Source organism: Phalaenopsis equestris, unplaced genomic scaffold, assembly GCF_001263595.1.
Source record: "Phalaenopsis equestris unplaced genomic scaffold, ASM126359v1 Scaffold000715, whole genome shotgun sequence".
Classification (NCBI taxonomy): Eukaryota; Viridiplantae; Streptophyta; class Magnoliopsida; order Asparagales; family Orchidaceae; genus Phalaenopsis; species Phalaenopsis equestris.
The window spans coordinates 336,529-349,424 of record NW_018165155.1 but is presented as its reverse complement, the minus strand read 5'-3'; the positions used below and the strand labels follow the sequence as shown (position 1 = coordinate 349,424).

The window sequence follows — 12,896 nt, the reverse complement described above, 5'->3', positions numbered from 1 at the left end:
GTCGCGCGCTCGTGGGATCCCACAAGGGATCACAGCGGCTTCGGGCAGAGGCACGAGCGAGAGAAGGACCCACGAGCGAGAGGCGGATGGGAGAAGGGAAATGAAATTAGGATTAGGTTTATAAGTTTTATTTATAATAAATAATAATAAAATATTATTTATTATTATAATAAACACTTAAATAGGTATTTTCCCCAAGACGTGCCGTCGCAATGAAACGAACGTCCCCCTCAAGAAAAATCGACGTTCCGGACGCATTGGCGCAGTCCGTTTCGTCATCCGGAGTCGTCCGGACAACCTCATCGTCGATCAGGCTAAAAACACGTCGCGGTCTGAATCCTACGAAAATTTTGGCTCGAATTCGATTAAACAGGACGGCGAAGAGCGCAGCGGTGCCAAATCAACGAGTAAAGTCAATCATAAGGCCAGCAGTCCTATAAGAATGCTCCCTGAGTTCCTTCGGAGTAGCCTTACCTGCTAAGCAATAGCGGTCAAGACTACCACATGGAACGTCAAGTCGAGCGAAGAAAAATTCAGAATTACTAACGGGGAGGGCTCCTTCACTAGTTTTCTAGGAGTAGTCGACAGAAATGTCCTACAGCTAGATCCTAGGCTACTAAGGAGGGGAAAACTACACCTCGACCGAAAGCGAGGTCAACACATATTTAAGAACTTGTGCACATATTAAGGGACTTTGGAGGGTCCAAAGGCAGAGTCTTCTTGACTATCTATTTGGTGTTTAGAGAGCTCTTATAGGGTCCTTCAAGACCTCCTAAAGAAAGTCATTAAAGAGGATTCAAAGGGCTAGGTTGCAAAGTAAAAGATAAAATTGCAAGAGCTAGTTCTACCTATTCTCTCTTCTAATTTTTGTTATAATCATCAAAATGTTCTTGAAGTCATATTTTTTTCTTATTTAATTACGAACTAAATACCTTTTCTAAAGACTAGATGTAACCATGATGATTTATTTTAATTTTGATTTTTAATGTAAGTTTGATTTTTTTTTTCATGATTACCACATATTTTTTTTTGTATCTTAACACCTATTGATTGAGTAACAATTGATTAATAGTTAGGGTTCAAAATAGAGAGGTAGAAAAATGACTCGACTTTAGAAAAATACTATGGTGGTTGGATTGTAAGTTAGAAATAACTGCGAAAAACTATAGTAGTCCATTTTAAGATCCAACTAACATCGACCATTTTTCTTTATATCCAATTTATTACTGAGTGATAGATGGTTTATGTGGAGAAAATATAAGTCTTGAGCTTTCAAGGGAGAGAAAATGGCAACCCTAGACCCGACTTCAATAGAACCACGTAGACAACTTGATTTTAAAATCAACCAATTAAACTATCAGAGATAAAATCCAATCCCAAGATATCATTCATATTGATTTACCCTCAGAGATCTTAGTCCTTGGTGGTTAGCCTAATTCGACTTGTAAGTTGAGCCAACAAGGTATATCATTGTTTTAAATTAACTATGTTATTTGCTTTTTCAAGCTAAGTAAAATCTATGTAATGCTTGGAAAAATTTTTATTTCCATCTCAAGAAATAATTGAGCCTTTACTCAAGAAAATTTGGATTTATGCTTAACTCCATGGGAAACAATTGATAGTAGCTATCTAATGGTAGCCTTTACTGATGTTGTAAATTAAGATAGTGTGCTCTTTAACCTTCATTGATTTCAAGATTTGTACTAATCCCTTCTTATCGATAGAGTAACCAATTATGAAAAGTTTGTCTTCAAAATTTGGCCATTATGTCAAAATATGCTAAAGAATATATTGATGGAGATCATAATGGGTATGGTGTCATGTCATAATTGACATCACTCGGAAGGAGTTGAATGTCTACTTAAACTCTATCATTGATTAAAGTTTCAAATTAGGCATTTCGTGAAAACTTTATAGATAGATGGCTTATGATGACTAAACTATGTTCCACCTTATCATTATATTTGGCTTTGAATATTAATCAAAAAGGTGTTGGTGACACCTCTACTTCATTTGTCATATGACATTTTTACCATTAAATCCTTGCCGACGATTGAGGTGACATAGAAATGCATATAAAGTTAACTAGAAAAGCTCCTCCCCCATCAACTTTTGAGGTTAACACATTTTGCTATGCCCTAATGTGGGTAATCCTTCATGTTCTTTTATTCTTCTATATTTTGTTTTATGGCCTTTTGAGGTATCAACGACAATAGTGTTTGTCTTAAAGAGCATAGGATTGCTTTCTTTCTTTCTCCTTTTTCTTCTTCTTTTTGATCCATGTTAGGAGAGAACTCTTAACTTCAAAACTCTAGATTGAGTACACATAAGACTTTGATGCTCATTTACAAGGATTTTTTGTTCTAAGATTACATTTTTTACCAACATGACCTTTTGGTGATAGATCTATAAGGCTTTTATGACCTTTTGGTGTGCCCCTTCTCTTTCACTTTGCAGGGGACCATCAAATGATTGTTTTTGGGCCTTTTTGTGATTCCTTATCATGAATGCCTTAAAATCTCACAAATGCTGAAAATCAATTTTTGATTAGACTATTAAACTTGATTCTCAAATATTTTTGAAGTTGTTATTAGTAAGAAATATGAGTATTAACCCTAAATTTAAGATGCAATCAACTGGTCCCATCTTTAAGCCTCAATATTCCACCTCCATCTCCTTGAGAATTTTTGTTTCCAGGAAATCTAATCATGAATTTATGTTAAATGGCAAACACCAAGCAATGATTATAATGTTGTAGAACCAACACTCAAACGAAGCAAGGCAGCACTCAACTCTTCATAAGCAGGGACTCAGGTTATAGATTCTAGATGCCAACAGGGGAGATTCTAGATGCCAACAGAGGAGATTTATAGATTTGACATGGGGTTAAGAGAAATTTAGTTTTTATTTATATTTAAGAATGTCATTAGAACTTATGATGTTCTTGAGTGAAAAACCACTACTACACGAGATGTTAAAATAAAGAGATTACACAACTAGATAAAAATATAAAGAGAAACTTTCACTAGCAGAGTTATGAAGAAATTCATTTCTCCAAAAACCCTCACCTGGCCTAGTTGAAAGTTAATTCTCTATTGCAATGACTTCATGATTTGGTTCGGGGTATCACATAAGTAGAAAATCTTATAATTAATTATCCACTTGATGATGAAAGAGAACTTTGAATGAGGCTAACCAATGAATTCAATGATGCTTGTTTTGGTAGCAAAAGAATTATTTGTGAAGAAGCATATACCGTTGTCATCCTAGAGAAAATGGAGAGGCAGTGATGAATAATTTGATCAAGATCCTAAGATTACGAGATTATGTGTTGTCATGGACTATGAACTACATAATCAATTGATGTAGCCAACCCAACCTGATCAAATGATCATTGTCAGTAATCTTGCAAAGTAAGTGCGGAAGCTTGGTGGGCTAATTTTAAGCAAACGATTTTGTGGCTTATTATATGTTCCCTATGGCTTATAACTCTTAACCAACTAAAGAATCATGAGAAAAATTATATAACATGTATCCTTACGCAAAATAGAAAGGTAATTGTCTATGCCTTTGACCAAATAAATAATCATGAGAAAAATTATTTAATATGTGATCCGGAGTTAGCAGCAATCATATTTGCTTTGAAGATTTAGATATTATTTATATGAAGTTAGATGTGATGTGTTCACTAATCACCAAAGCTTAAAGTATATTTTTACACAAGGAGTTGAATTTAAGGAAAAGGTGATGGCTTAAGCTTATTAAAGATTATTATTTGGATATACTTTATCACTTAGGAAAAATAAATACAGTGGCAAATGCATTGAACAGAAAGATAGGCAAAAGTGCAAATTGGGTAATTACATAACAAGAAGTAATTAAAGAAATTGAGCGTTTGCAGTTATCAGATGTGATACCAAATGATGAAAATTTTGCGTTATGGAATTAGATGTTAATTCAGTCAAATTCTGAGTGGCAGAATATGAGATGCATTGTCGCATGTTGCTGAGTTCCAGAAGATATTAAATTATGTGAATGGAGGTCAAACTGAGAAGTATGAAATTGATGAAAAAAATTGTTGAGGTACAAGAATAAAATTTGCATTCCTGATATTAATGATTTGCGAAAAGAAATTTTGTATGAAGCACACTATTCAAAATACACAATACATCTAAAAATCAAAAAGATATATCAAGAACTCAAAAACTTATTCTGGTGTTTGGGATTAAAACACAATGTAGCAAAGTTTGTGATAAGATGTTATACTTTTCATATGGTTAAGGCTGAATATCAGAAGTCTAGCTTGCATTTGCAAACATTGTCTATCCCAAAGCAGAAGTGGGAAGACATTATGGATTTTTCGATTAAGCTACTAAAAACAAAGTAGGGCCGTGATGTTATATGTAAGATTATTGATTGTCTGGCCAAATCTACATATCTATTGCCTATCAGACAAATTGATTGTGGATAAGTTGGCCAAAATATATATTGATAAAATTGTGCGATTGAATGGAGTCCCAAAGTCTATTATTTCAGATCGAGATAGTAAATTTATATCTGAATTGTGGAGGAAAATTCAACAAAGTTTAGGTACACTAACATTTAGTACAATATTTCAACCCTAAATAGATGATCAAACAGAGGGAACAATTCAATATTAAAAGACCTACTTAGACTTTGTGTGCTTGATTTGGTGAAAATTGGGAAGTGAGTAAAACTTTGATAAAATTTGCTTGTAGCAATAGCTTCCAGTCCAATATTGATATGACTCCATATAAAGCCCTATATGGAGGAAAATGCATAACACCTCTTTGTTGGGTAGAAGCAAATGTAAGGAAATAAATAGGTGATGGTTTAGTTAATGAAATTATTAAGAACATCAATTCGATTCGTGATAGACTAAGAACTGTTCAAGATAGCCAGAGAATATTATGATGCTAAACACATATGATGCACCGACACTTCTAATTAAAAAGTTGTGCAGTGTTGGACACAGACATGGCTTCGACACTGCTCTGACACGTATCAGACATGACATAGAAGTGTATTTAAATAATATTTAAAAAAAAAGGACACGAGCGAAACATGTGCAGGACACGCAAAGAACAAGTGTCCTAAATTAATGAATTAAAATTTTCTAAATATATATTTTATGTTAAATTTAAGAAAGATTTAAATACATATCAATAAATTTTTATGTATTTACATATCTAACACATAAATTTTAATTTTTACATATATGTGGCCTTACATATATATAAAAATGTGTATATCAAAATGTAAAATTGAAAACAGTGAAAACAGCAGTATATTAGATGTGACATGAAAGATTTGGGTAGCATAAGAGAAAAATTTAAATGTAGGTGTTAGAAAATGTAAATACATAAGACTTCGGTGTCAACGAAGAGCTAATGATCAATTTTTTAATGAATAGTTAATGAAGAGCACTTAAATCTTGACATAATACAAAATAATAAATACTGTATATATATTGATTATTTTTAAATGCAATTTAATTCATTTTTAAAGATAAAATAAAATTATAAAAATTATCTTAACTAAAACATGAAACAACATTGATGTCAAACGAGCTCTTAGTTTTTAAAAGTTAGTGTTATTAAATTTATTATTTTCTCTTATACATTATTGTTAATATTCTTTTATCTAATTTCATATATATTTAAAAAAAATTATAGCGCTGTGTCTGAGACATGTTCGTGTCCTATATTTTCAATAATAGACGTGTCATTTGTCCCTGTGTCATGTTGTGCCCATGACCTGTGTCTGTGCAACATAACCAAGCATCAGCTAGTGGAATTTGAGGTAACATATATATATATATATTCAATTTCAACTTTTAATTTTCTTTCAATTGTAAAAGTTTTAAATCTAAACGAATGTTTGTAGATTAAAGTTGTGTAATAGAATGACTCCTTTATGGTTGAATGATTTTGTTTAATAAATAAACATGTTTCGATAGTTAGTTTCCTCCGCCTCCCCGTTCGTTCCTGTCTTGTATTTTAAGCTCCCGGGCAAGGTCGTGACAGCTATCTAATATTTACTCCACTAAATTCACAAAAAATCTTGCAGATAAAACTCAAATAAATTTCTCAAAAAAAAGATAAGCAAAATGTGGGGCAGATAATCTTTTCATTAAATAAAATAAAAGAAGAGTTCCTTTCTAGCAAATATTACCTAAATTTAAAAAATTTTAAAATAAATAAAGAAAATCAAGCAGCTCTTCCCCTCATAATCTTAACTAAAATTATGCACACCTTAACCTACAAAATGGATCAAAAAGCATTGTGAACTTCAGGTTGAGATATACTACACAATTCTATGTACAAAACAAGTTGCCAACTAGGTTTAACAAACTACATCAGTTCACCTAAAGGAATTTAAATATTGGTCCTGAGTAGACTTCCCAAAATGTCCTGCCACCTGATAAAAGCAAAATTGTTGTGTAATTGTGCTCTCTAGAAAGCAAAGTAAAATAAAAAAAGGCTGAAAATAAATAAAAAATGTGGAAAAAAGTGACTATATTTTTCACCCGATGAACCATCTAGCTTAATAATGAATATCCATGAATCAAAACGTTCACAAGTATTCTTGGAGCTAAGCAATGTCGATTACTGATCACCAGGCTGGTTGTAAGAAATATGGAGAGTGGAATTTTTCTTTGGTAAAAGTGAATGGCAACAGAAACGAAGTCTTCCAAATTTTGCCAGCATAAACTTGAAAAGCTACATCAATATGCATATATACATCTTGCCTTAAAATCATATTAAACAAACTGAGAAAGCTCAATGATGATTGCTGAAGTGAGATAAGTTATATAGTATAATTAATGGGAAAAGACCTTTTTTGTTCTTTGCCTTCGTATACTCCTTCGCCTTCTCAACTTCTGTAGCAGCCTTCTTCATGAGAACTTTTTCCTTTTTCTCTAGCATCTCAAGGGTCTACAGCATTATTCAGAAGTCATGGTCAATGTGTAATTAAAACCCCCAAAAAATTATTGTTCAAGACTTCTAATACATAATAACACTTAAAGTAGAGATAACATGTCATGATATTGCTTCACATATCATTATTAATATCAATAAAACCAGTATGATCTATCTATGCTGTTGAATGCAGATTTCATTAATGAGAGACATTTGTATTTAGATTAGTCGACTCCTGCCAGATTATAATAGTTTTCTAAATAAATATATTCAGAGGAAGGCAAACAGATTGTAAGTTGCAGTTTATCAAGTCAAAATTGTAACCCCAAGATAACGGAGCTACTCTTCTTATAGTTTTGCTTCCTCACCCTTAGCACTAGTAAGAGAACCAAGTTGGAAAGCTAATGTGGAAAAAAATAAAATATTAGATTAGATAGGAGTCAACAGAGTGCAATGTTCCCATTTTTATAATTTTAAAAAATCTTTGCTCCCATAAATGATAAAGGCAGAATAGAAAAATTAGGCCATCAAAATATCAAGGAAAAAAAAATAAACAAAAAAGACACCTCACTTGATACAGATCAAATGCCTAGCTCGAAAATAAGAAGAAATAAGAGAGTTTCTAAAAGGTCTCAACAGCTAAAACTTTTAATGACAGAATAAATGAAATCATCAAAAACAAAGAATTTTTGCTCACATAAAAATTCTAGTAAATATGCGTATGCACAAATCAATAGCATGCATCAGCATAATCTAAGATTTTTCAGACATCATAATATCCATCATCAGTCCGTTCAAACCTATAAATCAGGAGAAGAGTTTAGCAATGGACAACAAATTGTGCATCCTACACGAAATACATTGAGTGTCACATGCTTTAGTTTGATTTACTCATCAATAAAATATGTTAGCCCACAAAAAGGCCTTCCTATATCTCTCCCACCACGTTCCCAGATCCTTTCCCATCTCCCCTTTTCATATCAACCTGCCTGCAACATCTCCCCTACACACATCCAAAATCGCTGATTAATGTAGATTGGCTTAGTACGCACAGATTGTGGAGCACAGTCAGAACAAAATAGTTAGATGGGCACTAGCACAAAAATAAAGCTAATGATCATAACGTTATGCTACAATAAATGGAAAACACAATGGGATCTATCCAATTACATACAATAAAATTCTCACAGAAACATCCATGAAAACCAGAAAACACGTCATAAGAAGGAGAAAGGGTGAATTTAGTTGATTTCAGAATATAGACGTAGACGTACTATTTTAGATGAATAAAGAAATCAATCAATTTGCACTAAACGAGGCAACCGTCTTTGCATGAGATAAAACACAAGCAGAACTAATGCAATGCAAAGACATTATCTGACATGATATGCCACAATATTGGAAGCCGATAGAAATGAGAAGCTGCTTCAGAACTAAACGAGAGAAAACAATAACTTCCTTCAAATTGTAAGGGCAACATGACAGAGCAAACACAAGATTGTTCTCTTAAAAAAATAATAATAATAAGATGTAGAAGTCAAATTTTTTTTATAATCTTGAATCAATATATTCTTAACAAAATGAGAGGCCTGAAGGTTCCATATCATCCTTCATCAACTGTCAATAACTTTCTCAGCAAAAAGCAAGAATCAATCAGGGCATGGCAAAAAGCCAATTAATTGTCATTTTTACAATAATTTACCAAAACAATATAAGGAAATTTATTGGAATATCCCTTGACACGGAAAAAAATCACTGACAATTAGCCATTAAAGGAGCTCAAATTGCGAAGAAATTAAATATTTCTAAAAAAAGGAGAATCCTACTAAAACCACCGGATTACTGATTGTTAGGTTAATAGGAAAAACCTATCTATAATCATTTTTTTTTTTTTTTTTTTGCACAAAGCATGAACTGCATTGCATCACTCTTAAAAAAACCGTAAACAATTTGATCCATTTTATCCAGTCCAATGTCAAAACATAGCTAGTAATGACTGACTGACGCACGTTAGGCTTTAGACCAACTATTGGTGCCCATAAATGCCTGCAAAATGTTTAACTAGAGCATCAATGGACTTGAACTGGTTAGACCAACTCAAATTTGGCTAGTACCAGTCTTCTCTATGTGAATCGGCCCATGGCATGAAATGGACCGTTCCAAATGGGCCAGCTTGTGAAAATACTGTCAAGTAGTTTTTGCAAGAAAAAGGTTTATCCATGTCACTTGTGGATGCAAGGTTGCTGGACTAAGATTTTATAGATTGCATGCATGCACTGTAAGTAGAGTGTTTCCCTAAGGAAAAACTAGAGACAGAGGAGAATGGGCTATCTCTTGACATCAGAGATAATCTGGGCACCTCTCCCTCTTACCTCACTTTAATATATATTTCCTGTTCTTGGGGAGAAACCATTGGGGGATGGAGATGACTTTGCTGCAATATATAAGAACCATTTGAGTGAACCTAATGTAAATAAGTTCCGATGGCATCAATATCCAACATGGTCCCAGGATTCAGAAGGCCAGATATTGTTCCCAATCTACGTAGCATTATACCAATGCCAATTACAACCAAATATTTTGAAAATCGAACTGAACATTGAACTAAGAGAATGAGAGGTTTAATGTTCAAGAATTTACCTAAATAGAATAACATAATAAACATCAAAGTTATTTTTATATAATTTAAATATAATAATAATGCAATGACAATATTTTCATCAATTCAATATACAATACTCTAAAATAAGAACACTCCATTATTCAACATTTTGAATATGGTTCTAAATCAAGATTTTGGTACATGATATCTTATTTATTTATTTATATTTTTAATCTAATCTTTTATTTTAGCCATATAATTAACATCAAAGACATAAATTGATCAAAATAATCAAATCATTCATCAAAAACCAAATCCATCTGCTCTTGCATTCAACTGTTGGTTCCAATCGGTAATAAATTGTGTGAAAGCTATTTTGGAGCTGAACTAAAGTGGCTTTGGATCGGTTCATAACCAAACGGGTCAATCCTACTCTCCATCTCTACTCTACAATATCGGTTCTCTCCATCTCTACTCTACAATATTGGTCGCTAACCCTATCACGAATATATTCATTTCGTATTTTGTCTCTAAGAGTAAAGCCACTCATCCACCTAATCATTTTCATCTCGGCAACATTTAACTTATTATTATGCTTCTCTTTTAAAGGCCAACAATCGGAGCCATAGAGCATTGCAGGTCTCACCACCATCTTATAATTTTTTTTTTCTTTCAATCTAAACGGTACTTTTCTATCACACAAAAGGCCCAAAGCATTCCTCAACTTCAACCAACCAACTTGAACTCTACTACTAATATTCTCATCTATATCACCATCGCTTTGAACAACAGACCCGACCTCTTTTAATAATTTGATCACCCAAAGTTACACTTCTGTCACTAGAGTTACTACTACTAAAATTTCATTTCATGTATTCGGTTTTAGTTCTACTCAAATGAAGGCCTTTAGACTCCAATGTAGACCTCCATAATTCAAGTTTTTTTCCTAGGCTTTTTCTCTCGTGTTATCCAAGAGAAGGATATCATCACCAAAAAACATACACCAATGTACATCGTCCTATAAATGTCCAGTAAGACCATCCATAACTAAAGCAAAAAGATATGGCTTGCTAAGAGCATAAGATAGAATAAATATATTTATGTCAATGGTGAACAATTTTCTAAAATAAACTATTTCCCGCCTCATTAAAAAATAATTGATACATCACACATTAAAATGCTTTCTTTTATAATGTTTTAGCTTCCTCTATTATTTTTATTAGGATACTAGTATTATGTTACGTTTTTGGAAAAGATTTGGAAACCAAATTATTTGTACGAACATGAACTTCCCTTCCAACTTCCACCCAAGAATTGATGACTATATTAAATTTATACACTGCAATCATGTTAAACCTCCTCTGATGCCTTGAAAGAAACCACTTAGGCACTTGGGATTTCACACATCCTACTACAAAGATCATTGTAACAGCTCAATTACCCAAAAAACTATGAAATTATTTAAATACGCACCCCTAAATGGTCTTTATACTTTAACACTCTACCCCAACTTGCATCATATTTCTTTTATGTCGAATCACTAAGTCAAAACTACATGTCAATCATCCATGCCATAGTGTTTTGAAAAAGGAAAAGTATAAAAGCAAGCACTCATAAAAGTTAACAGGAATTATTTGAAGAAGAACATGATCTCGTTTGTATACATTTTGAATGAACTCCCACCATGGAACTATAGTACTCAAATAGTGACTTTGGCATAAAAAGGAACAGGATTGGTTCATGCCACACTAAATCTGTTTTTTTTCTTTTCTGTTCATTTAAAGAAAACCTATGCAAGAGAACATGTTTGCAATAAATGAGAGTAGTGATAGCTTGCTCAAACCCATGGCAACTATATGTTGTTTTCCGGCTAAGAGTCTCCAAGGAGACATTCTAGAACAAAAGAGGGTTATGCATAGAATGGAATGTAAATCTCTTATATCACAGCTTGCATTTGGATGTAGTCATCATCAACAACTCCCTATCGGGTCCCTCTGACTTTATCAAGTCCTTCTAAAACTACCATTGTCTACGAGCACGCAATCTTTATCATTACCATCTCAACTTCAAGCTCATGGTTTATCTCCGAGCTCATACTCTGCAACATTTTTTAGCTTGATTGTGGTCGTTCAATCTATCTGCGACTTTTCAAATAATTATCAGGCATTTCATTATTAAATTTGTTAGGGTAGAGTGCCAATGTCATTTTTTTTTTAATTTTTTGTATTATTCAGGATGGCTTTGCTTTAGAATGATATAAGCTCATGTATAATTTCCCATAATTTTATCAACCAACTAAGCTAGCAATCCTTCAATCAAATAATATTAATTTCACCTTCTACGGCAGCAAATAGATTTCGTTTCAAGAAAACAGATGCAAACTGTTGACCCAACTAGAATATAAATTACATCCATAGACAGAAAAAAAACTAAATTTCTCCAATCAAATCAAAAGGTGGCATCAAAAAGACTAAAAAAAAAAAGCAAATGAATTTAGATAACAGCCATTCAAACATGAAATCTCCATCAGAAAGAGAGTACATACCTCACTTAACTTCTCCAAGGTCGCCAAGGCATTGGTCTGCTCCTTAGGTTTCCCAAAAAGCCTGTTCAGCATGTTTGCTGTCTTCTAAATACCCCGCTGAGGAAGATAGCCCTCGAATTCACAATCGCCGCGAACCCTAAATGAAAGTTGTTCTGCGGGTCGAAGAAGCAGAAATCCGAAAAGAAACCCTTCACGACCGATACTTAGAAAAACTAAGGGCGATACGGTTGGAAGGGAAATCTGACTGTATATCCGACTTTGATTATTTTAAATTATAAATTATGCTTTTCTTTTCTTTTTTTTAGGAAATTCACACTTTGGTAATTTTATATATATGCCATGTAATTTTTATGTATTTATATATCTAATGACAAAAATTTATATTTATATTTATCACCCTTCAGCCATAAAATTATCCATAAAAATATTTTTTTTTTCCTTTGAGAAATTAATATTAGCAATATATTATATATAACATTAAAATTTGAGCGCTATGCATGTAAATATGAAAATGAGATAATAATTTTCATGTCATTATTATACAATTGCACATCTTGTTGTAAAAGGTATTACAAAATATGTAAAAGAGATATGTAAATCAATATGATGATAAATCTGGCTGAATTAACCGAGCCATCTATAAGGGTGTAAACGAACCGAACACGAACAAACAAAGCTTGTGTTCGTGTTTGGTTCTTTTGAAATTTAGTTTGTTTGATATAAGCTCGTGTTCGAAATTGTTCGTGAAGTCGTTGTTCGTATTATTTTTTTAACGAACGAACCGAACACGAGCTATTCGCAAACG

The 12,896-nt window shown here is 32.9% G+C and overlaps 1 protein-coding gene across 1 annotated transcript in view; it reads right to left on the bottom strand.

Annotated features, from left to right (window-relative positions):
* Window positions 1-12,332, bottom strand: part of LOC110030404 (vacuolar protein sorting-associated protein 32 homolog 2-like) — a 22,978-nt gene extending 10,646 nt beyond the window's left edge. The window contains exons 1-2 of the mRNA XM_020733102.1: window positions 12,092-12,332; window positions 6,860-6,959 (exon numbers count right to left, since the gene is read on the bottom strand). Of these exons, the coding sequence (XP_020588761.1) occupies window positions 6,860-6,959; window positions 12,092-12,163 (172 nt within the window). The 5' untranslated portion in view covers window positions 12,164-12,332. The remainder of the gene's footprint in view (window positions 1-6,859; window positions 6,960-12,091) is intronic.
* Window positions 12,333-12,896: the final 564 nt, after the last annotated feature.